The 27,800-nt window shown below is 40.8% G+C and overlaps 1 protein-coding gene across 1 annotated transcript in view; it reads left to right on the plus strand.

Moving 5' to 3' along the window:
* Nucleotides 1-27,800, plus strand: part of prkd3 (protein kinase D3) — a 396,357-nt gene that overhangs the window by 191,370 nt on the left and 177,187 nt on the right. Inside the window, exon 3 of the mRNA XM_078557299.1 lies at nt 459-597. Coding sequence (XP_078413425.1) covers nt 459-597 — 139 coding nt within the window. The remainder of the gene's footprint in view (nt 1-458; nt 598-27,800) is intronic.

Genomic DNA, 27,800 nt, shown 5'->3' on the forward strand with positions numbered 1-27,800 from the left:
TTTCGCTGCAAAATTATTCTGTGCTCTTTGAGTAAGATTGTCAGTTGGTGCAAAACTGGGGACAGTACATGTGACCCTACGATCACCTAAGAATTGATTTGCAATTTTATGGTAATTAAGTGCAAAACACAAACACTTAAGAAAAAAATGTCTAAAAGCTCAATGTTTGTCTCCTTACACTTTAATGACAGTATTTATTAATATATTGTGATGTATTACCAGATATGTATTGATTTTTTATAAATGTAACCATATTGTCCTGTACACTTTTTTATTTGAAGAAAACAGATTTCAGGAGTTTCTTGTGACAGCAACAAAAATAAGGCCATTCATCATCATGTTAGGATTTTTATTGAAGATAACTTGTGTTGTTAAACATTGAGTCACACTGAAGATAAATTGTTTATTGGATTAGTAGAATTTGGCATCTGTACATTTCTAATCTGTTTTTATTTTAGTTCCCAGAATGTGGCTTTTTTGGAATGTATGACAAGATCTTACTCTTTCGCCATGACCTCAATTCTGAGAACATCCTACAAAGACTGATATCAGCGGAAGAAATTCATGAAGGGGACTTGATTGAGGTTGTTCTTTCTGGTAGGTAGTCACGCTAACTTGATCATTCACCACAGAGATGAACTTTAGTTGCCATTTGCTTTTAATTGTGCACAAAATTTGAATACCTGGCTTTTGTACAAGAGATTAAAATTATCATTGCTACTGATTATTTGGAGAGACCAGGGTTCCATCTTAATTGAATTACCTGGAAAAACTCAGCAGGTCTGGCAGCATCGGTGGAGAAGAAAACAGTTGACGTTTCGAGTCCTCATGACCCTTCGGCAGAACTGAAACATAGTTAGGAGAGAGGTGAAATATAAGCTGGTCTAAGGTGGGGGGCGGGGGGAGAGAGAAGTTGAGGATGGGGTGGTTGTAGGGATAAGCAAGCAGTGATACTTATCCCTACAACCACCCCACCCTCAACTTCTCTCTCCCCCCGCCCCCCACCTTAGACCAGCTTATATTTCACCTCTCTCCTAACTATGCTTCAGTTCTGCCGAAGGGTCATGAGGACTCGAAACGTCAACTGTTTTCTTCTCCACCGATGCTGCCAGACCTGCTGAGTTTTTCCAGGTAATTCTGTTTTTGTTTTGGATTTCCAGCATTTGCAGTAGCTTTTAGCTTTTTGTTTTTATTCCATCTTAATTGTATTTTTCCTCTAAGGAGCTGCTAATATCCTGGCTGTTGCCAAAAGGTAGTGTTTCCTCTTATTCATACTCTTCAAGTTTACTGCATACAGACCTTTTTGTGGTAGGTTTTGGTGCTGTACTTCATGGTCACATAGCTCTGGTTGTAACTAAGGATATACAATCAATCAAGTGGATGATGTACTTCAGCTGGATTTCAGCAATCAAGGCATGTGTTAAGAAAAAAATCCCAAACAAAACTTTATCTCTTCAAAATGTATACATCATATAGAAATTCTCTCACTTTCCAATCATTCAATTCATTAGACAGTGTGTGTCCCTGTAATCTATTTTATATGCTTTTTAACCCAACTTCCCTGTGTGCGTTTGGCTATTAATACTGTTAATTGCTTTAAGTAGTCACAACCTGTAGTTTTGTTGTAAACTGTTTTAAGAAAGTTAAATGCAAGAGCTTTTTTCCATCCACTTTCCCTTGCCATTTTGAAATGTTGTTTTTATCTCTTGCCTTGCCAAACTGTAGCTATTTGTTCGTGTATATTCAACTTGCTTTGTCTGAGTGAGAATTTGGGCCATATGCTTGTGCTGGTTTCACTGCTTTCCTTGCTGAAATTAGCTACCAGTGCAGTCTAGCCAACTACTAGTCAAGTGGGCTGCAGTTGAAGAATTGCTTCTTAACCAGATATACGGTAGAGTTATGAAACAAACCTTGGGGATAGACGCAACATGTGATGGGCTAAGTTTTCCAGTGTTCTAAGTAATCAGATATAGCTAGTGATACATTTGGGATGGGGATGGAAGGAAAGAAGATGACTGATATTTCCCACCTAGATGCAGTAACCTTTTACAGTTGAACCTGCTCAAGGATGTTAACCCCAAATTAACTGATGCTTACTGTCTGATAAGTCATACAGACTTCAGTAGCTACTATGTAACAGGCATCTTAATATACTTAGTGATATCTTTCACTTTAAAGGGGTGGTGTTGCCATTCTCTGCACTTTCCTGCGTTTGCACACGGGATGGCTCTACCATGTAATTATTAACATGAAAAGCCTCACACCTTCAAATGTGTTTAGAGCTACGGGTTTATTATTTATCATAGTGTCTTTTTAGATATTGGGATGAACAATTAAAGTTCTTGTGAGAGCAGCTAAGGTATTGGATGCAGTATAGACGGGCTGAATGGCTAATAGTACGATTTAACAGTGACCTTTTGGGGCAGGCTGTTCCAGAATGAAGTTTTCCAGAAAACATTAATAAGGTACTGCCATCCCTTTTAAGTTGTTGCAACACATTAACTCACCATTAATGTATAATTGATGCACAAAATTAATATTTACTAATGGAGTCTGCCTAAGTTTACATCTTCTGTCATCTTGAAATATCCGGATGTTTTCAGCACTTTTCTCATAGGAAAACAGCTAGTCCTAGTTTGCAGTTATTTATTTAATAGCAGTTTAATGATAGGTAGCGTAGAAATTGAGGTTTCATTGTAAGGAAAGTCTATGGATCTTTGGGAAGAACATTCGAAATGAATGAGTTGATCATATATTCACTAGAGAGTGATTTTTCTTGATTTTGGGCACTCTTCATAACGTATTGAAAAAATAGCGTCTAAAAACAAGTGCAATCTTAAAATATCTTTTTCCTGAGCTGCCACATTGTGCTTCCAGCAACTATCTGTTGTGGAAGAGAACAGCATCAACAATTGTAAAAAACAGGAAATTTTGTTGTACGTCTATAAAACATTAGACTCAGTATATCATGACGCCCTGACCCACCACTGATAGTACTTTATCTTTTCAAGTTGATTGTAGCTGTACAACCAAGTGCTATAAGGATATACATCCTTCCCTCTTGCCAAAATTCCATTGGCATGAAAGGGAAATGTTGCTTTTATTTTTCTCTTTAAAGATTGAAGGTAGCTTCTGTTACAGTGAAACTAATCTGTTGCAGCTACCTATAGGACTGGCTGAATTGGGTGCATTTCACAGGGGATTGCTTTAAGGATCTCCGCTTGCAGCCGACAAATATTAAAATATAGAACTATAAATGCTTTGTGTTGAGACAATCACTAGCCACAACAGTTTAGTTTAATTTCTGCTGAATAGCAACTTCTGTCTGCTGACATTAATGTTTATGACATCTTGCAGTTAATTGTTCAATCTCAGCAATATTTCAGTACTTCAGTGCAGACCCTGTGCAAAGTATTATGGTCAAGATTTCCCTAAAAATTCCAAATTGCATTCTGTACAAATCTAACAAAAATTAGCTAACTACGTTTCCATTTGGCAAGGCAAGGAGAGGGAGATGCATACAAGGATTGAATTTATTCAATATCGTTTCAATTAGTTACCTTGGATATTAGTAGAAGCCCCACCATCTGTTATTGTAATACCCACTTCCAAGGGAGAGCTTACGAAATATTGACACTAGCCTTTCCCACTCCCTTCATATACCTTGATCAGCATAGCCTTCTAAGCCTTTTGTGTGTTTTTCCCCTTGAATGTATTTGTTATTCCCCTCAACTATCCCTGTGGTACTGAGTTCCATGTTCTAACCACTCTTTGGATAAAGAAATTTCTCCTTAATTCCCGATTGGGTTTATTAATGACAATTGCTTATTTATTTTATGGGGGGAGTTGTTGTTGTACATGCCAGAGGTACCCCAGAAGTTGCACTGGGAACCCCCCCCACCCTGCACCCGGAAACCCCATGCAAGGACTGCACGTCAATTAATTGCCAGGAAGTTTAAACTTCCGATGGGCAATTACCTGCACTGAGAACTATCCAATACTCTGATTTAAATCAGAGACTTTGGATGGTTCCGACTGTCTAAGGAAAATAGTTACCCAGGAAAAGGTTAGAAGGATTAAAACCACTTCTAACTCCTGGGTAGCTCTGTTACTGACCCCCTCCCAACCCCCTGATTACTCCTCCCCTGACTAGTGTGTCGTTCCCCCCCCCCCCCCCCCAAGCCCAAACTACCCTCCCACCCAATTCTCCCCCGACCACCAAACTCTGAAGTCTGGGTGGGCGAAAAATGTACAGCTCCAGACTAGGGTAAGTGAAAAGGAGCGACGTGGCAATCTGACTGTGATTGCCACTCCACAGCAGTTCTGGCCCATTCTCCTACGCTCATCCTATCAAACCCTATCAGGTCACCATTTTTCTAGAGAAAACAGTCCCAACCTGTTTAATCTTTCCTGATATGCATAACCTCTGAGTTCTGGTATTATTCTGATAAAACTTTTTGCAACTTCTCTGGTGCTTCTTTATTCATGGAGACCGGAACATGATGAACCATTTTTATTTCACCCAGTTCAGCAATCTCTCCCAATTCGGTGTCCTGAGTGCTGGTGCAATTCATTCAAATGGGAGTGCACAAGTGACAATATAGAGGATAATTTTCAAATTGTATTTGTTATTGGTCAGGGCTGCTTTGTAAACATGACCAAGTGCCAATTCAGTACAAGCAATTGCATTGTCTGCAAAATTTCCTGATCTATTTTTTTACAGCAGAAAATTGAGCAGTATGGATGAAAGGAAAAGAACTGATGCAGCATGGTCTGGAAAATAATAATTTTCTTATTATTCTTGTATATTTATCTTGGGTTTTCATCAGCCTTCTCTTCCCAGGACAGCTTAAAAATGTACAGAAACATATTGATTGTAATCAAAGCATGTACAATTATACTTGTTACATATTGAATACAGACAGGATTTGGATCCTTGTGTCTGACCACTTTACATAGAACCAATTTTGTTATAAAATTTCACTGAAATGATGGATGAGACATAGGTTGCATAGTTTTGTACTTAGTGACATCAGTTCTGATGCATGCATGGAGCACATGCTTGGCTACGTTTGGAAGTTATGGTTTTAAAAATAAGTCTATAAATTATATAACTAAATGCAGTTTTGGTTGGGATATGGCTGGAGAAAGTTGTACTGTAGAAATGGATGTTATTCAGTGTTGGGGAAAAACATTGGATTTAGAATGATGGGACATAATTTTGTTCTCCAGGGGTTGGGGGGGAAATGTGTTATTTGGACAGAATCAAAGTGGAGTTCAGCAAGTCCAGATGCTCAGACTGAATTGTATTATTACAGGTTAACACTTGAAGCACAAAGGTATAATCCCATGTAGAGGCACTGTGCAGACACAATTGCATGTTTAAAGGAATGGAATGAGTGGCTTTGTTTGAAACTACAGTTGCATTTTAACGCAGCTCAATTGAATCGTTGTGCAGGAATAGGTCTGTTCAAGCTGTGGGTCTTTTATACACTATTCTCAATGACTGGACTGAACACACAATTTGATGCTACATGAGGCTTTCTGCATGGAGCATTTAGTCATACAGTACCGATCCTCCAGAAGTTCCGTGATCCTGACGACTTTCAAAGCTTATTTTGTGTTTTACAAGTTTGTGTATTGTTGATGTTTGTTGGGGTATCTGCGCTCATCTAACTGACCTCTTGAGCATCCCCAATTTTAATTGCTCCACCATTGGTCGCCTTGCCTTCAACTGCCTAGGCCCTAAGCACTGAAATTCTCTCTCTGCATCTCTTTACCTCACTTTCCTCCTTTAAGACACTCATTAAAACTTACCTCTTTGACCTAATTTTAGACACCTGACTATAATATCTCCGTAGGTGGCTGTGTCATTTTTGTTTTATAATGCTCCCTGTGAGCTGCCTTTATTACGTGAAAGGCAATATATCAATATGAGCTGTTGAACAAATAGTGTTTCTGTTGCTTGACTTGCTAATACTACTGTTATACTGCAGATACCAGTTTGATATCAATACCCATTTTACAAGTCTCAGAAATGATGCAAAGTGCCTCTCGTGCAGTGAAGTTAAAGTGCAGTGATTGGTGTGTAAGCAAACACACCAAGCATTTGTTCATCATAATGCTACAAACAGTGCAGAATTGTATGGTATAGAAGAGGCTATTTGGCAGATTGTGCCTATGCCAGCTGTTTGAGGGGGCAGCCCAAGTGGTCCCATCTCCTCTTTTCCCATAGCCATACAGGTGTTTCCTTTTTAAATATATATCCCATTCCTCAAATTGGTGAAAAATCCATAGTAATACTGGCTTTTTCTGCAATATATTTACCTTTAAGATAAATTATGTTGAGTTTGTTGGGAAGATAAATTCAGAGATAAAATTAAAATCAACAAGGCCAGTATTTTTCCCTGACATAGCATTCGTTATGCGAAAGAGCAGTTCTTATTATCTTTCAGCCCAGTGTATTGTAGAATTTTTGTAACGGTCCAAGAAGCTCACAGGTCACCTGTGCTAACTACTGGCTCCTGACTCCCAAAATTGTCGGCAAATCTCCAACTTCCCTGCTCCGTTGCCCACGCTGAAACATGCTGTTGTGAAGTTACCAGCATGGGTAATTCAGAATGTTCCCAGAAAACCTGAGATATATTTTAGTGCACAGAAATTGCAATTGTGAAACATTGCTGTTCAAAAACTACCACTTTACTAACTAATATCTATGGTGGAAGTTAATATATTGAAATGTCTGCTCAGGCAGTTAACATCTGGCACAAAAATGTTTTAAAAATTGGAATCTCACTATTATCCAAGAAGTTCAAGTGTTGCCCATTTCTGCTTTTTGATGTGCAACACTTTACATTTGTCTGCGTTAAATTTAATTTACTGTTACTTGTTTACCTCACTCTCACGTTTTGTTTAGCTCATTCTGTAATTTCTGGGCTGCCACCTTCAATACCACTGCTTCTCTTTGATCTAAATTAGAAATGGTAGTGGTCCCTACCCTGAGCTCAGGGACACACCGTGCTGACATTACCCCTGCTAAACAGTGCCTGTTGCCTTTTTTCACTCTTCTTCCAATTTGTTATCTATGCCAAAGTTTGCCACAAATATTAGAGTTTTAATTACTAACCTTACATGTGGAACTTTATCGAATGCCTCTTGGAACTCTCTGCTTTTCTATCTCATTTCCTTCATAATGCAAGGGGGTGAGATGCACATAGAAGCCAGTTTATATTTCTCTCTCAAAAGTATTGAACTGCTTTGTTAAACCTTTATTTTGGTAGTGCCAAGCTGCAGCATTTTTTTGATTAGCACTTATCCTTCAGTATTCCATAGCTGGCGCCTGTTGGAAACGACATTAAATCAAGGCCCAGTTTGCCTGTTTCCGTGGCTCTATTTGAGTAAGAACAGGGGGTTCCTCCTGTATTCTAACTAACATTCCTTCCTCTACCAATACTACCGAATACAACTTACCTAGCCATGCACTTTGCTGTTCGTGAGACCTTGCTGTGTGTTTACCTACTGTATAACAGCAGATACAGCTACACAGCACAAGTAATTCACCTGATGTTGATCCCTTTGGGATGTTCTGAGAGCACAATATGGCGGTATGTAAACTTTTCTTTTACCTTTTACCCACATAACAATTAAAGACCATCTTGGGTCCTGGAGTGACTTGCTCTTTAATTTCCTTTCACTTTATTTTGGAGGAGTGCTGCAACACTTCTTCACATTGCCACAGTTGACCTTTGGAGCTGGCTGGGGAAGTGTAAGCTCAGAAGTGCTGTGCCAACCTGGAAACATCTCTAGTAACTTTTTAAAAATCAAACTTTAGAGTATGTTTGACAGTAACTAGAGTGCGAGTTACTACATATTCTGTTTAGGTGTCAGCTGTGGCTCAGTTGGTAGCACTTACGTCTCTTTGAATTACAATGTTGTGGGCTCGAGTCCCACTCCAGGACTTGGGCACAAAAGTCAAGGCTGACACTCCAATGCAGTACTGAGGGTGTGCTGCATTGTCAAAGGTGCCGTCTTTTGGATGAGATGTTAAACCGAGGCCTCATCTGCCACCTCTGTTGGATGTAAAAGATTCCATGGCGTTATTTTGAAGAAGAGCAGAGGAGTTGTCCCTGTTGTCTTATCCTATATTTATCCCTCAAAAACAGATTATCTGGTCATTCTTGCATTGCTATTTGTAGGAGTTTGCAGTGCGCAACTTGACTGCTGTGTTTCCTGCATTACATGAGTGACTGCACTCCAAAAGCACTTAATTGGCTGTAAAACACTTTGTGATGTCCAATTATGAAGAGTACTAGATAAATGCAAATCTTTCTTTTTGTCTCAGTCCTGTTTGCGCTTTCTCCAGTGCGAGAACAGAAAGTGAACCTCTGAAAGTTTGCACTAGCCTTACATTATTCTTTGAAATCTGTTGGGTGTAAAATACTGTAGAGGATAGATTAAAGAATTAAAAAGTCTTGCTAGCGTTGTGTAAAACATGGAGAAAGGAACTATGATACAAAAACAAAATACTTCAGATGGTGGAAATATTCAGCAGGTCAGGCAGCATCTGTGGAGAGAAACAGAGTTAATGTTTTGCGTCGATAATTACCCTTTATCAGAACAAGTTCTAATCAAGGATCGCCATGGACCCAGAACAAGAAAGGGACTCTTATCGGTTATCGTTGGTAAATGTTTGAATTATGTTTGGTGGGCTTTGATGCAGTTATTCAGTACAGTGTCACTACTGTCTGAGACGAAATGATGTATTGACATCCTGTGAGATTAATATTTTATATATCCCCAATAAAGTAACTTCACTAAATTATTTAGATATCTAGAATCTCATATTCCACCTAGCCCTTCATCTTAAAAAAAACACTCCATTGCAAATGCCATGAGGAAAATTAATGTACACCTTCTACAAAGAGTAAAGTTGCAGCTCCTCTACCTAGATAATTAAAAGCAGGTGATATCCAGTCCTGCTTAATATTCAGATCGTTCCTTTAGAACACTGTTTTGTTCATAAATTATGTTGAAAAAAAATATTTTGGATGGTCTGCCTAGTGGGTGGTGAAGGAGTTTTGCTGAAATACTTAAAAGAGAAAGATGCCAGGAGTATTGGATCATCGATGGAAGGACTGGCACAGGACTTGTGTATGTACAATTTCCATAAAAACAAACTACAATTTAACAAAGGGTGAACATATCATATATGTTGTGTTCCTTTACCTGTAACGTTTAGACTGTGTCTACATTGTCAGTGCTCTCAAATGAGGGGACGGGGTTACAGGCTTAAGTAACCAGTGTGAGTAAAAGTTACAGCAGCAATGTTAATTATAAACAGATCTTCCAGTGTTTCTTGGTTTCCAAGAAACACTGAAACATCTGTTTATGATTAACATATTATCCATAAGTGTCATACAGCTCAATGTGAATGAATGTATCGAAAATTCACTGGAGTGTTAAAAGAACATGGATAATATTCAAGGTTTCTGATTTGTCAAAAGATTTCTTCCATCCTCCATCCCCCCCATCCCTTTTTCTCAGCATCAAGGATTAAATATACTCCTGTAGCGAGTTCCCATCCTCAACCAGGGTGTCATATGGAGATGAGGAGCTGAAATGTGGCACGTACTTGCAGGAAGTTGAAACACCCTGGTTTGTTTATGGGCACCTTCAAGTGGACAGTGTCAGCAATCAAGTGTTGATCATGTTCCTGACTGCAGAATGGGGTGGAATGTAGGCTTGCCTCAAAGTTTTGGGTGAAATGCCTATTTTAAAAAAAAAATTGTGTGTCTGAATACACATACTGCAGCGAGTTTTACTTTGAGGTTGATTTGTTTTACAGTAGTGTTTATTCTCCCGAGGTAAAACAATGAATCCTGGAGTATTCATCATAAATAGGGTTTTCATGGTCTCTGAGATATCAATAGTGTGTAAGGTTATTTCCTGAGAGTGCAGTTGTTGAGTTGATGATCTCTTTTTAAACTTGCCAGTAAATATTGGATAGTTCCTTTCCTGGATTAAGTAATGATGATTGTAGTAAGGAAAGGAAAAAAAAACTTCTATTTGTGTAGCATTTTTCACAATCACTGGACGACTCAAAGCATTTTAAAGCCAATGAAGTTTTTTTTTTGAAGTGTGGTCAGTGTAGGAAAGGTGGCAGCTAATTTGCATTCAGTATAAACAGCAATGTGATAATGACCAGATAACCTGTTTATTGTAATTATTGATTGAGGGTGAAATATCGGTCAGGACACTGGGATAGCTCTCCTGCTTTTTGTCTAAATTGTGGCATGGGATCTTTTATGAGGACCTGAGGAGGAAGACAGAGCTTCAGTCTAATGTCTCATCCAAAAGACAGCACCTCCAACAGTGCAGCTCTTCCTCAGTACTGCACTGGCATATCGGCCTTGGTTTTTTTTTGTGCTCAGGTACTGGAGTGGGACTTGACCCACAATCTTCTGTCTTGGGCGAGAGTGCTACAAACTGAGTCACAGCTAGCACATCAGAAGTCTCAGTCAGCAGCATCTATTAGATTTTCTAGTTTGAGAAGCGAAGTCCAAGTAATGTTGACAGCAGAAGATTGACGGTAAATAATTCATCCCTTCTATCGTGTATATCTATCAGATCCTGATGAGTGACGATCCCCAATTCATTTATTAAAAGACTTTAAAGCATTGTGGTATATTAGGAAAAGATTCACCATTAAGCTTTTTTTTTGTTCTACTGAATGTAGTGCAGTATCTGTTCTATATTAGCACTGACCTAACGTAATTGAAGTACAATGCTTGACAAAAAACATGGTTTAAATTGCTGGAATTGCATCAAATGATGCTTCTGATTCTTCTTAAGTCCATATTTTCTAGGTGTGGGGCATGTAAATCTAGGTTCAGAAGAAATGGACCTTCAGTCCATTTGATCACACCCTTCCAGACTACTGACAGGTTTCCCCACAACTTATCCTGGCTATGTTTGAAATTAACCCTGTCCCTGATCTCAACCACCCACCTTTGAAGCCCATTCTGGATGGTGTTGATCATCGTACTTGTTATGACATACTTCACATTATCTGGCCTAAATTTGCCCTTTGCAACTTTGAACTTGTGCTCTGTTGCACTGCTGCCCTTTTGTTTCAGGCTTACTTTATCCAGTTGGTTATCATATGTATCGCTGGTTCTGTAAGATTCACTGAAGTAGAACTGACCTTTCAATACAGTGGAGCCTTAACTTAGTTATTCTTCTTTATACCTGATAGCTTGAAAATCAATGGTCAGCCTCATTCCCCTTCTCTTCAATCTCTTTGGGGCCAGGAATGTTCCTTATATATCAGCAGTTAGAAATACATGCAGTCCAGCTTAACTAGAGCACTGTACCGCTTCAGCATGACTACTGAACTCAATACCTCAGGTCTCCAAACTTCCCTTTGATCATAACTACCCTAAGGGTCTATCTTACTCTCTCTTGAGCTTTTAGCCAAGCTGGTTGGTACAGCTACAACACTGGCATTTACCTGATAATGTGAAAAATTATCCAGGTAAGTCCTGTTTCACATAAAACAGGACAAATCTAATCCAGCCAGACACTTGCCCCCTTCAGTCTGCTCTCGATCATCAGCAAAGTAATGGAAGGTGTTGTCAGTAGTGACAGCAAGCAGCACTTACTCAGCAACAACTTGCTCACTGATGCTCAGTTTGGGTTCTGCCAGGGCCACTCATTACAGCCTTGGTCCAAACACGGGCAAAAAAGCTGAATTCCAAAGGTGAAGTGAGAGTTGCTTGTCCTTGGCTAGGGCTTGGTCAAATGCTGCCTTAATGAAGATCTGAAGTCGATGGGAATCGGGAGCAAACTCTCCACTGCTTGAAGTCATGCCTGGCACAAATGAAGATGTCTGTAGTTGTTGGATGCTAATCATTTCAGCTCAAGGACATTTGTGCAGGGGTTCCTCAGGGTAGTGTGCTAGGTCCAACCATCTTCAGCTGCTTCATTAATGACTTTCCCTCCAACATAAGGTCAGAAGTGGGGATGTTGACTGATTTAACAGTATTAAACATCTTTCGCAACTTCTCAGATAGGGAAGCAGTCCTTATCTGCATGCAGCAAGATCTGGATAACAACTTGGCTTTGGTTGATAAGTGGCAAGTAGCATTCATGCCACATACTTGCAGGTAATGACCATCATCAACAAGCAAGAGCCTCATCATCTCCCTTTTACATTTAACGCATTACATTGCTGAAACCCCCCACCATCAATATTCTGCAGGTTATCATTGACCAGATATTTAATGAGACCAACTGTATAAATACTGTGGCTACAAAAGCATGCCAGAGGCTTGGAATTGGATGGTGAGTATTTCTCGACTCCCCAAAGCTTGCCCACCATTTACAAGGTACAAGACAGAAGTGTGATGGTAAACTCTGCACTTGCCTGGATGAATGCCCCTCCAACAACACTCGAAGCTAGACACCATCCATATCAAAGCAGCCCACTTGTTCAGTCACCTATTCACCACCTTAAAAGTTCACTTCCTCCACCACCGGTGCACAGTGACAGCAGTGTGTGCCTTCTACAAGATACACTGCAGCAACTCACCAACGCTTCTTTGACAGCACCTTCCAAATCCGTGACCTCTAGCATCTAGAAGAACATGGGCAGCAGATGCAAGGAACACCACCGTTTGCAAGTTCCCCTCCAAGTTGCACATTATTCCAAGTTGGAACTAGATCACTGTTCCTTCACTGTCGCTAGCTCAAAAACTTGCAACTCCCTCTACACCCCTCCACCACCACCACCCCCACCCCCGCTCCCCCACCTCCCCTCAGTAATACTGTGGGTGTATTTATGGGCTTCAAGAAGGTGTTCAGCGCCACTTTTGCAAGAGCAATTAAGGATGTGTAATAAATGCTGGCTTTACCAGTGACACTTCTATCCCATGAATGAATAATAAATAATAAAATGTTACACCAGTGCTGCCGCCACCCCATCATGAAAAGTGATTAACTTGAACACCCTTTTGGCTTTTTTGCATCTTTCTTTGAGCAGAAGATCTAATGACAATGGCAGAACTGAATTAATTAATCCAGTAGTGCTTCAGCTGTTAGTTTTCAGCTCCCTGATGAAATCACCACTTACTGTTTAAAAACAATATAAAATTAATCTAAACATTCTTAATACAACTTGAAAAATTTTTGTAATTGCCAAGGTTTGTGTTAGGTTTCAATTATGTTTCTTGGCTGCGTGTAGTATGGCCTTGTGTGCCACACTAATATGAGATATGTGCTGTAATTTTGCTGATCGCTCAGCAAAGCAAAATTTGGCATTGTTTGCAATATTGTCTGGCAGAAGTGGTCTTGTACTGCTAGTTCTGCACATTGGTTGAATTATAACCTCACTAGAAGAACTCCCTCAGTATGTGATGTCGATATGCATGCATATCCTTTTTGGGTATAATCGTGTCAACTTCCAATGCTTAATGTAGGAAATAAGTTCAATAAATTACATTAGTAATAATATTACAGTTATTTTAGTACTTGTGCCATTAAAGTTGTCATGATTGAATTTTTATGAGGATTGCAAACCTGGGCATACGTAATCATGGGCTGAATTTTCACCTCAGCGTGTGGGCCCACAGCCGAGACGCACAAGTGTGAAATAGTGCACGATGACATTGGGCGAGCATCCTTTGCACAATATTTTGGTTGGCGGGCGCATGTGGGAGTCGGCAGCCTGCCCGCCGACAATTAAGAGGGCCGTCAAGCCCATTAATTAAATAAACGTAATTTTTCCCTGTCCATCCAATCTTACAGTTGGCGGGTGGATGAAAAGGCCAAATGGCGTTTGGACTTTTGAGGAAACCTCATCCATGGGTGGGATAAGGTTTCCGATGTTAATTAAAAATAAAATACCTAACATGTTCCTGCTTATGTCACAGAGTCACATAAGGGGACATGTTTACCTTAATTTTTAAATCTTTATTTTTAATGTTCTAAATCTTCAGCTCCCTGAGGCAGTCTGTGCCTTTAGGGAACTTTCTGTGAGCGCACCCGTGTGCATGCACTGACTTCCACGCTTGCTCTCCTCTCCCACCCCAGGCAGCACTGAGTGTTTCAGCGCATGGTTCACACCGGCTGGCCATTAATTGGTCAGCCAGTGTGAAATCGCAGTCGAGGCCCAATCGCAGGTGGCAGACCATTGTGCGGCCGCTCCTGGGTCCACCAGCCTGATGAGGTGAAAATCCTCCTGTGTGCGTGCATGGGACCATAGAGTAACTGCTTATGGTGCCATCCCAGAACAGTGCAAACAGGCTGCCTCTTTCCTTTTCTTTCTCTATGAAGCACCCACAATGGTATTGATGCCAGCAACATATGTCTGGCACTAATCATTGCGTATTTTTGTAAACCTGTGCTTCACCAAGTGGATATTACCATCAAATGGACTACAGTCTTTCAAGGAGAAAGGCCTATCACCATCTTCTCGTAGAAACCAAAGTTGGGCAATAAATGGAACCTTGTCAGTGTGTCTCAATTCCCAAGAACAACATTTTAAAACAAGTATGTTAATGAAAAGATAAATTTCAAGTGCTGAAAATACAAAGCTTGTCAGTTTTGTTGAAGTGGTTATAATTAAAGGTTGGTTACTGATGGGGCTAGTGTGTATTTCAATAATTCTGTATTTTTATATTGGTAGGGTATCTTTTTAATTGTTTTAAATTCAGCAGCTATTTGTGACTTGAAGTATTTCAAGATTTGTGTAACTTTTTTTTCTTTCTGATTTTCTTTCCTTGACTTCTGAGGGTATGAATCGAAACACTGAATGTTGACAGGCTTTTTGAGAACCATGCAGCTAAATTCAATCCTCACCCAATACAAAAACATGCATGTTGCAGCAAGGAGCTTCAGGATATCTGTTGAACAAGACTCTTGCCTGACTTTCCATACCACCTTCAGCACAGGGACATGACCCCATCCTCACTTTGGCGGAGGAGAGAACCAAATTAGCACAGAGCAGGAATTTTACTTGGATCTTGACTCATTGATAAGAACGTAGGAAATAAGAGTAGGATTAGACCATACAGCCCCTCAAGTCTGCTCTGCCATTCGAATCAATCATGACTGATCTTCTGCCTCAATTTGCATTTTCCTGTCTGCTCCCCATTTCCCTTGATTTCCTAGTGCGTTTCCACACTGAGTTATGAATAGCCTCATGAGCCCCCTTTTTAGTGTGTCTAATTCAGTATGATAGCAGAACTTGGAACAAAATATTATATTGCTGAAGAGGGAAAAATCATGATGGATACAGATGTTAACACTGAAAAAAGACCAAAGCGTCTTTAGGAATAAATAACTTTGAAGTGAGGTTTTGTACTCTGACTTTGCTTTTAAAATCATATGTTTGCTAAGGATTTCAAAATGGATTTGTACAAGATTTTCCCTTAAAAGTGATGAACAAAATGCATGACTTTCCCTGTGCCAAACTGTTCTGTTTTTAAAAACAACCTTCCAAAACTGTACTGCTGAATTTGTCATTTGGTATCCAAGTGAGGATGTTTTCCACTCCCTTTGTTTTAAATTGACATAAACTTAAACCCCAGAGCCCAAACCTGTTCTAAACACGAATCATCTCAGAAACCTGAATAGCTTGTAATTTCCCAGTCGGCACATCTGGCTGTATTTGCTGGATCTCTGATAGAATCTAAAAGACACTTAAGTTTCTTTTGGGTGGAAATAGTTTTCCGTTAACATTTAAAATTGCATTTACTGATTCTCTCTTTTTAATGAGGAAAGTAAACTGAAAGAGCAAAGCTGGGGTAATATAAAGTTTAATAGAGTTTAGAAATGTCATCTTGACAGTATTGTGGAGGCACAATGTTATTCCCATTTCCACCACCTCACAATCCATCTTTGTTTCTTGTCTCATTATCATCCCATTTTATCTTATCCATCGATTGTCCTTTTACTTACCCTCCCCTGCCTTCATATTGCCACAGATCTTTTCTTTTGTTCTTCACTTAACCCCATCCTCTCCTTTCCCTGCCCCTGTACTTGCTCAAAATCTGTTACATCTCAAACTTCTATCAGTTCTGATAAGAGGTCGTGAGCCGAAAACACTAGCTCTGTTTCTCTGTCCAAAGGTGCTGCCTGACCTAAGTATTTTCAACCTTTTCTGTTTTATTTTGGAGTTGTTTGTGCACTCACAAATAAGACAACAAAAATATTTGACTCCAGATTATAAGTTTTTCCTGGACTGAAAAATTTTGATGAATTAGTTGACTTAACTATTTCAGTTGGTTGACTTGAATCAAATGCCTGAACGTGAACTTGCTGATCTGTATTAAGTAGCTGGCCAGAAACTGATTGCCACAACATAGATGTTGTAGATATTGAAAGGGTACAAGAGAAAACAACCCAAATGGTTGAGGGGATGGTGGATTTGATCAGGGGAAGAGGTTCTGTAAATTAGACATGTTCTCAATGCAAAAGAGGAGGCCAAAAGGTGAGATTGCTGTTTTTTTAAACATTCCAAAGGGCCTGGACCATAAGACATAGGAGCAGAAATTAGGCCATTCAGCCCATCGAGCCTGCTCCGCCATTCAATCATGGCTGATAGGTTCTTGATTGGTAAGGGGTCAAAGGTTGCGGGGAGAAGGCGGGAGCATGGGGTTGAGAAACTTATCAGCCATGACCCCATCTCGGTCTTAAATACACTCAATGACCTGGCCTCCACAGCCTTCTGTGGCAATGAATTCCATAGATTCACCACTCTCTGGCTAAAGAAATTTCTCCTCATCTCTGTTCTAAAAGGTCTTCCCTTTACTCTGAGGCTGTGCCCTCGGGTCCTAGTCTCTCTTACTAATGGAAACATCTTCCCCACGTCCACTTTATCCAGGACTTTCAGTATTCTGTAAGTTTCAATCAGATCCCCCCATATCCTTCTAAACTCCATCGAGTATAGACCCAGAGTCCTCAAACGTTCCTCATATGTTAAGCCTTTCATTCCTGGGATCATTCTCGTGAACCTCTTCTGAACCCTCTCCAGGGCCAGCACATCCTTCCTGAGATACGGGGCCCAAAATTGCTCACAATATTCTAAATGTGGTCTGACCAGAGCCTTATAAAGCCTCAGCAGCACATCCCTGCTTTTATATTCTAGACCTCTTGAAATAAATGCCAACATTGCATTCGCCTTCCTAACTACCGACTCAACCTGCAAGTTAACCTTAAGAGAATCCTGGACTAGAACTCCCAAGTCCCTTTGCACTCCAGATTTCTGAATTCTCTCCCCATTTAGAAAATAGTCTATGCCTCTATTCTTCCTACCAAAGTGCATGACCTCATACTTCCCCACATTGTATTCCATCTGCCACTTCTTTGCCCATTCTCCTAACCTGTCTAAATCCTTCTGCAGCCTCCCCACCTCCTCAATACTACCTGTCCCTCCACCTATCTTTGTATCATCTGCAAACGTAGCCAGGATGCCCTCAGTTCCTTCATCTAGATTATTAATGTATAAAGTGAAAAGTTGTGGTCCCAACACTGACCCCTGCGGAACTCCACTAGTCACCGGCCGCCATCCTGAGAAGGACCCCATCACCCCCACTCTCTGCCTCCTGCCAGACAGCCAATCTTCTATCCATGCTAGTACCTTGCCTCTAACACCATGGGCTCTTATCTTACTGAGCAGCCTCCTGTGCGGCACCTTGTCAAAGGCCTTCTGGAAGTCCAAGTAGATAACATCCATGGCTCTCCTTTGTCTAACCTACTCGTTACCTCCTCAAAGAATTCTAACAGATTTGTCAGGCATGACCTCCCCTTGATGAAACCATGCTGACTTTATCCTATTTTACCATGCACTTCCAAGTATTCTGAAATCTCATCATTAATAATCGACTCTAAAATCTTACCAACGACTGAGGTCAGCCTAATCGGCCTGTAATTTCCTGTCTTTTGCCTCACTCCCTTCTTAAACAGGGGGGTTACATTAGCGATTTTCCAGTCCCTGACTCCAGTGATTCCTGAAAGATCATCACTAACGCCTCCAATATCTCTTCAGCTATCTCCTTCAGAACTCTGGGGTGTAATCCATCTGGTCCAGGTGATTTTATCTATGGACAATGTATGCCCTGGTGAGCTGTTTTACCTTTGTCATGGACGCTGAACATTACAAGACAATTGTGTTTTAAAATGTTTCTTTAACTTAAAATGGAATAGAGAATTCTGGAAAGGAATGTATAATTAGAGTTCCTGATAAACACCTCAGTTTGAAGAGGTGCCCATGTGACTTCAGGTTGCTATGTGGATGGGAGAGAAACTCGAACAGAAATTCACTGAGGTGTCAGGCGATAAATTTAATACATTTCCACAGTACCACAGAGAACAAAGACAGGCTGCTGCTCGGTGGCAGGGGAAGATAAACTGCTGCCTTAATATAAATGGGGAAACCTGGTCATGCTAAAGACCAAGCAGGATGCTTTTAAGAGTTCAGTTTCTGTTGGAAAGAGAGGGAACAGAACAGATGGGGCTTTTGAAGGTTTAAGGAATGGGGAGCCTTGCTGGTGATAATTGGTTCCAGAAAACTTGGGTGGAGTGGAACAGTTGCCGAAGGACACTGGATGTTTTGACCTGGTGTGGCAGGGAGAGGTGAACGTCTGCTAGAAAGCTGGGAGTGACATTGTCACTGTTCCTTTAATACCACAAATCTGCCAGAAGAGTGGAGTCAAGTAAAAGTATTTTGTAAGACATATTTCAGTTTGATGTATCAGTTGCCTGTGAATTAATGTTTGATTTTAGGGCTTTTACTGCAACACACAAACTGAAAGTGAAATATTGTCCACCGGGTTGTTTCTGTTGACGCTGTGGGGATTCCTTTCATATTTAGCAGTTATTGGTCTCTATGAGGATCATAACACCTTGTCCAGATAGTATAGCCAAATTATGCAGCTTGCCTTTAAAGGGGGGAGGGGGGTAAATTCAAAACTAATCTGTAAAAGCAATATTTGTGACAGTGTTCAATCTGTGGAACTTCTAGGGAGATGATGGAAGCAGTTACTATTGATTCGCTCAAATGCAAATTGAATAGATTTCTTGCAGAGAGTAACTGAATAATTTGAGACATTGTGGCCCAGATCTGCCGATCTGAATTGGAAACCCCATTTCTGACCTGAAACGCGCACTTGCCTTCCTTCAATATTTCAGGACAGTCTTCCGATGGAGGACCCTTCACATCTGACCCAGTGCAGTAAACTTTGTAGGGAGCAGCATAGAAAATCCGTGCAAAAACCACGCCCCCGTCATCACTAGCTGCTGTATTTCAGTTAGTAAAGAGTTTAAATGTTCCACAGCTGTTTTGAAAACAGCTACGGAGAGAAGATAAGGTGGCAGGTGGGTAGAGTGGGGGAGTTGGGTCGGGTAGGGGGAAAATCAGGTGGTGGGGGGAAGTCGAGTCGGGGTGTCTGTGTTCACATGGGTTGAGGGGGATGGCGGGGTGGGTTGGTCAGTGTGAGTGATTGGGGGGTCAGTTGTATAGTTACCCAGGTGTTAGACTAGATTTTTCCTGTTTAACATTTCCTGGGTAACCATCTAGGTAAGTAAGCCATTTACCTGACTCTGACTCGAAGTTGGAGACTTTACTGGAGGGTCCTGAGGAGCAGGGGAATTGACCATCCATAGTTCAAACTTCCCAAGTAATTCCCACAGAGTCCTTGCATTAGAACTTCTAAGGGGTCACATAGTGTGTCTTCCGAGATATGTCACTCCGCCACAAGTGTTTTTCTTGCATCATGTCTGAATCTGTTCTAGGTTAACTGATAGAGATTGCTTGCTGTGATTAGTCAACAAATCTGTTCTCGTAACTTATGACTACCAAGGATGGTAGAGGCAAACTAGATGGATGTGGTCTTTTGCCCAGCAATTCTTATTTTTCTAACTGTCTAAGTGCAGTGTAAAAATATTTACTTTGCAAAAGGTATAAAGCAGTCTGCATTCACATACTAAATGCTTCTCTTCCAACACATTTTTTAAAAGTGACTAGTGTGGAATTGTATTTGTATAACCCAGTGCTTTCAGCAGTTTATTTTTAATAAAAAAAATTTTAATATATGTGTATAACTTCAATATCAAAACATATGGAGAACAGTGTGGTACCAATTTTGTAATTTTTATTTTTGTTTTCATTTGAACTAATCAGTTCTTAATACCCACTAGCGACCTGAATAAATTAGTACAATTTTGGTAAAACTTTGAATAGCATTGTATATCCTTTACAACAATCTCTCCATGCTTGGTGCTGTTGAATTTAATGCCATTCTTAATTTGTGGTAGTTGCAAAGAAAAGGAGACCTTTTCGTAAAACCCACACTGGAACTAGAACAAGAAGGAAGCTCACCACCGTCTTCTCAAGGGCAACTAGGATGGGCAATAAATGCTGGCCCAGCCAGCGAAGCCCACATTCCGTGAATAAAAAAAAGAACATTTAGTTTATCAGCCTGTTCTTGAAGTTTTTTGAGTTTAAGCAATGTAACGCAGAAAGAGAATACTGATTGGATAAAGTTCACTGTGTAGGAACAACAAGGCAATACATAATGTGCTGTCCACATTACAGAATGCTATGTGTTTGGTGAAAGTAGGTGTAGATAGACATGTGAATCTCTTTAGAGTTGGAGATAGGAGCCATAATTCTTCTAAGATGTAGTATTATCCCTTAACCAAGTGGGAAGCTTGGAAAATTATCAGTTCCAAGTGAGAAGTTAGATTGTTATAATCTCTGGCCAGACACAGGGTCATTGGGGGAGATCCAATTAAGGACCAATAATGTTTTGTTTAAAGCAGATAAAATTTGAGATTCAAGGTGCTTACTAAGTGAATAAAGTCAAGATTCCACAGGTTTTGAACAAACAAAAATAAACTTTACTATTGAAGTTCAGAAAGTTAAAACAGTTTACAATACCTACTTATACTTACCATGAATGTGAGAGTATGAGGTATTTGTGAATTAATAGGTGAACTGCGGTCAGACACACCACACTATACAATAGATGAATGATGCAACCAAAACCAATTCCATGGATTTTTCAACATTCCACCCACCAGACATTTGTCACATTGTAAGCCAGCCAACCTCAGTGAAACTTTGTCTTTCTCACAAGGGTTTCCAGTCTCCACATTTGAAGATCTCACCTTGGAATTCTGTCCAAAAGTCGCTCCCACTGGGATGGCTTCAACAGCGATCCACCTTACATGGTTTCGATCTCGCCTTTTGAGATTCTTTTCCCCTGGATTTCCGAATACACTCAAGCTGTACCTTCCAAGCACAATCGCAGATCTTCGGCCATGTTAAACAGAACACCACTGCTCTAATGGTCTGCAGTACGGAGTCACCAACCTTCAGCTGGCTTCTCGGATCTTCAGGGCTTCTCTCATACCCACTTCACTTAAATTTTGCTCCTTGCAGCTCTCTCTTTAAGTTGGAGCCTGTCTCTCTGCTCCTTTCTTGTAACTTAACTTAACTCAACTTAACAGGACCTATGTCTGTCCCCTGTCTTTATCCCTTACCTGGACCTTCCTTTTGGGACCTCTCTCTGTTGTCCTCCCTGGATTGGGACCTCCCTGTTCCCCTCCAGTGCCCCACTCCCTGGGACACCTACTTGATGATGGTGCTCTGCATCCGGTCATCTGATCTGCATTTTCGTGTTGCTCTTTTATCTTCTGTGCGGGCACACAGGGCCAGTCCCCGGCCTGAAGAGTGTAAAATAACCGAACCTCGCATGTGCAGCCAGTTCCCAGCCAGAGCATGCACTGAAGGTCTAAGGTTTGTTGGGAATTGGAGTTCCCGACCTCCGAAGGTAAGTATAGGTTTCATCACAGATACTAGAAAAGATGGGGTAAGATTCTTTTTATATTAAAGAGAAATATGTTACCCATAGGGTGACAAATATACAGAACCGACTGCCCAAATTAGTTGTTGCATTCCCCTACCTTATGACAGTGATTACCCTTCAATCGTGCTTCCTTGGTTATAATGCACTTTGAGCGGCTCTGAGATAATTTAGAATGTCATATAAGTGCATGTGCTTTCCTGCTATCTTGTCTCATTCTATATACTTGTAATGTTTGTTGGAATATGAGACAACTTTTCAGCTATTTCCGTGTAGTTTTGCCTTGATTCATTGAATGGCTGTATTGTTAAAATTTTATTGCTATCTAGTGGAGATTTTATCGGAAATGCAGTCAGTGGTGGTTCTTTTTATTTTAAATCTTCTTAGAAGAACACTTGTCTATTTCTTGGTGATTGGTTCAGGGCATAATTTTCAGAAGCTTGAGAGCAGGTAACCCGTTTTCTCAAATTGTGTAGAATCTTACAGCCCAAGGAGGCCATTCAGCCCAACATGCCCATGCCAATACTTAGAGCTTTCAATTTAGTCACACTCCTTTGGGGCACGGCAATTTTTTTCTTTAACTTTTTAACCCTAACCCTTCCATCACCTTTTCAAGAATTGCATTCCAGATCACCATAACCTTGTACTGCATCATCTAAAGATATGCTCAAGTTACCTTTTGCTTTGAAGGGAATGAATGAGAATGCAAAACTGAGATGGAGCAGAGCAGATGTTTGCAATGATGTTTTTCAACACCACAAGTTCCATTATCTCGTGCAGCTGCTCTGTGGCTTGCTGGGGTGGTATACCAGGTGTTGAACAGGGAGTTGGTATAGAAACAGCAGTGCGTTGTTTGCCGCCTTCTAGCTCAACAGTTTCCTATATCAGACCACAGCTCAAAGCTTTTCAACCCATCTCCTTATGTTGCAGCTGATTGTTTTTTTTGTATAAAGTTTATTTGAATGAGGAAGCCATGCTAATACATAAACAATCAGTTGTGCCCATGAAGTGTTTTAAATGGACATTTTTCCAAATGTGATTTTGAGATACTTTTTAAATAATTTAATTAAAACTTACTGCTAAATCCCAAGTATCTTATTTGCTGTGTTTCACGAAACATTTTATTTTTTAAGCCGTTTAATTTTCGCCGTAAGATTTGTTTCTTACTATGATCATCAGTCCTAGCTCACTGTCCAGGTGAATTAATAGCCAGTCGCACTAGAATATATTCCATCTTTTAATTCCAAGGATTTAAGGAAAATAACCAGATACCCCAGCTGGCCCTTTTGCATTTTCTGGAGTCTTCTGGTGGGAGAAGCGAAGATTTGCTTTTAGTAGATTATGCACTCACTAAAGTGGAGGATGTCACTGTTGAGAATTGTGGAACGTTCCCCCACCTTTTGCACCTAGTTCTGCATCGAGCATTCCCAGGTCACTCACAGCATAGTCAATGCAGGTAAGATTGCACTGTTGCAGTGGTGTGTCATGTTCTCATTTTTGGTGGTTGTATGATGTATTAGTTTACACCTCTTGCATTAACCACCCTTGTGACATCTTTCAGGAAATATTTACATTACAACTGTAAACTGAATCTCAATCTGGATCAGAGACGTGGCCTGATCTGACACCGGAGGAAATCAGTGCAACAATGTCGCACTACTTTACTTCGGGTCTTGACACCTGACTTTAAACTACACAAGTTTAACATCGGTGTGAAGCTACAGTTGCCTATCCCAAGTTGTGGTTCTGTATTTTTCTCCCATATTTGTTTCCCATGAATGGACGCATTGATGTGAAGCATGTTTTAGACAGAACAGGAGTAGGCGCATCCCACCTGTAATGCCATTCATTTAGAATCATTCTGCTACGGAGGCCATTCAACCCACCAAGTCCATGCCAGCTCTCTTTAGAGCAATCCGTTCAGTCCCACTTTCCCACTCTATCCCCATAGCACCTTTATTTCCCTCAGTTGCCCATCCAGTTTCCTTTTGAAATCATTGTCTCTGCTTCCACCACCCTTGTAGGCTGCAAGTTCCAAATCGTTGATGCTCACCATGTAAAAAGAAAAAAGCATCTCTTACTCAAAGCTTCAAATCTGTGTCCCTTGTCCTTGTATCTTCAGCTGGTGGGAACAGCTTTTCTTTGTCTACCTTATCTAAACTATAATCTGTGCATCTCTATCCAATCTCCTCTTAATCTTCTTTTGATCCAAGAACAAATGCCCCAGCTTCTTCAATCTTGCAGCAAGATTTGGATGATATTCAGGCTTGGGCTGATAAGTGGCAAGTAACATTCATGCCACACAAGTGCCAGTCAATGACCATCTCCACTTGACATTCAATGGCATTACCATCGCTGAATCACCTCACTGTCAACATCCTGGGTGTTACCATTGACCAGAAACTGAACTGGGCTATCCATATAAATACTGTGGCTACAAGAGCAGGTCAGAGGCTGGGAATTCTGTGGTGAGTCCCTCATTTCGTGAGCCCCCAAAGCCTGTCCATCATCTACAAGGCACAAGTCAGGAGTGTGATGGAATACTTTCAACTTGCCCAGATGAGTGCAGCACCGTCAATGGTCAAGAAGCTCAACACCACCCAGGATAAAGTAGCCTGCTTGATCAGCACCCTATCCACCACTTAAACATTTTCTCCCTCCACCACTGGTGCCCAGTGACAGCAGTGTGTACCCATCTATAAGATGCACTGCAGCAACTCGCCAAGGCTCCTTTGAAAGCACCTTCCAAACTTGTGACCTCTACCACCTAGAAGGAGAAGGGCAGCAGATACATGGGTTGATCTGTACACTGGACAAACACTGCTCTGAGGTAATGAAAGTAGAACATAGACCAGTAGACCAGATTTCCTCATCGTGTCAAACTAGGCCACCTGTCTCTTACAAGGGAAACTATGTTATGCACTTGACTAGCTGCTAAGTTCTGCCTGTTTCACAACAGCAGCCATAAATTAAAGGTGACTTTACCCGCTTGGAGCATTGAAAATATCCAAACAGCTAAAAAATGTAGATAGTTTCACTTTCACTAAGGTCGCCTTCTAAATCCTCATAAAATGTTTTGGGGTTTGAAATGTAGCAGCTCGGATTTTGCAGTTGTAAGGACGGCAAAACTGTCAGTGTTCACCATCGTGACCCTGTGAAACTGACAGCAACTCCTGGCATCTGCTCATGTGCAGACAAATGTAAAAGTCCAGAAGTTGGTGTCAGTGATTCTCTGTTCCTCCACATGGTAAGCTGTTGAAGCCCCACAGGTGGCAATCTTTCTGAACTGACATGATAATGAATGTTGTGTGTATGTATAATATGGATTTTTCAGAAGGAATTTGATAAGGTGCCACAGTTGTTTAAAAAAATTAAGGCGTGCACATGGTATTAAAAAGAATATGTCGGTGGTGGAAAGATCACCAGGGAACAGGTATTAAGATTAGCCATGAATGACTGCTTATTGTGCTAGGTGGGATGAGGGTAGTCATATGCTTCAGGGATATCTTCTGTTTTGTACTCCATTTCATCGAATTACTTGGACTTTGAGGATTGATCGTGAACTTTTCTGAATAAGGACAAATCAATGGGCATGTAAAACTTGTAAAATTAGGAGGACCTTGGACAACAGATACTGTCTGGCTGCATTTCAAAAGAACAGTGAAAAGAAATTTACCCCAAATAAGATAAATGACTGAATGAACAGGGAGATCTAGGAGTGGGCATATATTGTCCTTCAAAGATAAGAATGCAGGTGGGAAAAAGTTATAAGAAGGCCAGTATGATTTTGATATATAGCAGTATTGAATATAAAAGCATGGATTTGATGTCTGTACAAATGGTTGTTTAGGTTACAAGGGAAATATTGCATGCAGTTCTCAGAAAAGTATTGCATCTGTGGGAAGTATACAGCAAAGATTCACTAGAATGCCACAACAAATGATTATAATTGTAAAGCAAAACTTCAAAAAAGGGGTTTTAGTGATTTAGAACAAGGAACATTAAGGCGAGGTCTAATTTTCAAGATTTTGAAAGGATAAATAACGCAAGATTGTTTTCACTTGTTGATCAATCAGCAAATAGGGAACATTAAATCAGGATCACTAGAAGGCCAAAAGAGGACAGCTCACCTCAGATATACGGCACAGAAGCAGGCCAGTTGGTCCAAATAGTCCAGGTGTTTATGCTCAACTTGAGCCTCCTCCCATCTTGTCTCATCTAAACTTACCATCATTCTCCCTCATATGCTAGTCTAATTTCCCCTTAACTGCATCTACACTATTCACTTCAACCACTCCGTGTGGTAAAGAGTTCCACATTCTTACCACCTTTGGGTTAAAAAAAAGCTTCTTCTAAATTCCCTATTGGATATCTTATATTGATGGCCTCTAGCTATGCTCTTCCCCACAAGAGGAAATATTCTCTCTGTATCCACTCTATCAAAGCCTTTCATATTTTTTAAAGACCTCAATTGGGTCACCCCTCACCCCTTTTTTCAAGAGAAAAGAGATCCAGCTTGTCAACCCCTTTCCTGATACGTATACCCATATGTTTCTGGTATCAATCTTGTAAATCTTCTCTGCGCTCTCTCCAGTGCCTCTACATCCTTTTTATTTTAAGGCGACCAGAACTCTTGTGGAGTGCTCCCGGTGTAGTTTAACCAAGGCTCAGTACAGATTTAGTATGACTTCGCTACTTTTCAACTCTATCCCACTAGAAATCTGTGGAATTCTTTACTGTAGAGGCTGGGTCGTTAAGTATATTCAAGGCTGAGATAGACAGATTTTTAATCAGTAAGAGAATCAAGGGTTATGGAGAAAAGGCAGGAAAGTGGAGTTGAGGGTTATCAGATCAGCCATGATCTCGTTGGATGGAGGAGCAGACTCGATAGGCCAAATGGCCTACTTCTCCTATGTCTTATCACCTTAAGTAAAGCCGGGTGTATGGTTTGCTTATTTTTATGGCCTTGCTTGCCTGTGGCACAACTTGTAATGACTAGCGTATTTGTAGTCCAAGATCCCTTTGTTCCTCTGCCCACCTAGACTTGCACCTTCCAAGTAATAAGGGACCTATCTATTCTTCCTACCAAAATGTACTACCACACATTGGTCTGCGTTAAACTTCATTTGCCAATTATTTGCCCGTTTTGCAACTTCATTAATGTCCTCCTGTAATCTGTTGCAGTTCTCCTCACTATTGACTATCCCCCCTCAATTAGGTGCCATTCACAAATTTAGAAACTGTGTTAACCAAACCACCAAACACATCTTCCCTTCACCCCCCGGCGGCATTCCGCAGGGATCATTCCCTCTGGGACACCCTGGTCCACTCCTTCATCACCCCCTACACCTCGACCCCATCCCACGGCACCTTCCCATGCAACTGCAGAAGTTGCAACACCTGCCTCTTTACTTCCCCTCTCCTCACCGTCAAAGGGCCCAAACACTCCTTTCAAGTGAAGCAGCATTTCACTTGCACTTCCCTCAATTTAGTCTACTGCATTCGTTGCTCCCAATGCGGTTTCCTCTACATTGGAGAGACCAAACGCAGACTGGGTGACCGCTTTGCAGAACACCATCAGTCTGTCCACAAGCATTACCCAGACCTCCCTGTCGCTTGCCATTTCAACACTCCACCCTGCTCTCATGCCCACATGTCTGTCCTTGGCCTGCTGCCTTGTTCCAGTGAAGCTCAACGCAGACTGGAGGAACAGCACCTCATCTTCCGACTAGGCACTTTACAGCCTTCCAGACTGAATATTGAGTTCAACAATTTTAGATCATGAACTCTCTCCTCCATCCTCACCCTCTTTCCGATCCCCCCCCTTTTTTGCCAATAATTTATGTAGATTTTTCTTTTCCCACCTGTTTCCATTATTTTTAAATGTATTTCCATCCATTGTGTTATCTCTACCTTTTAGCCTTTTTTGATTCC

Source organism: Cetorhinus maximus, chromosome 14, assembly GCF_964194155.1.
Source record: "Cetorhinus maximus chromosome 14, sCetMax3.hap1.1, whole genome shotgun sequence".
Taxonomy (NCBI): Eukaryota; Metazoa; Chordata; class Chondrichthyes; order Lamniformes; family Cetorhinidae; genus Cetorhinus; species Cetorhinus maximus.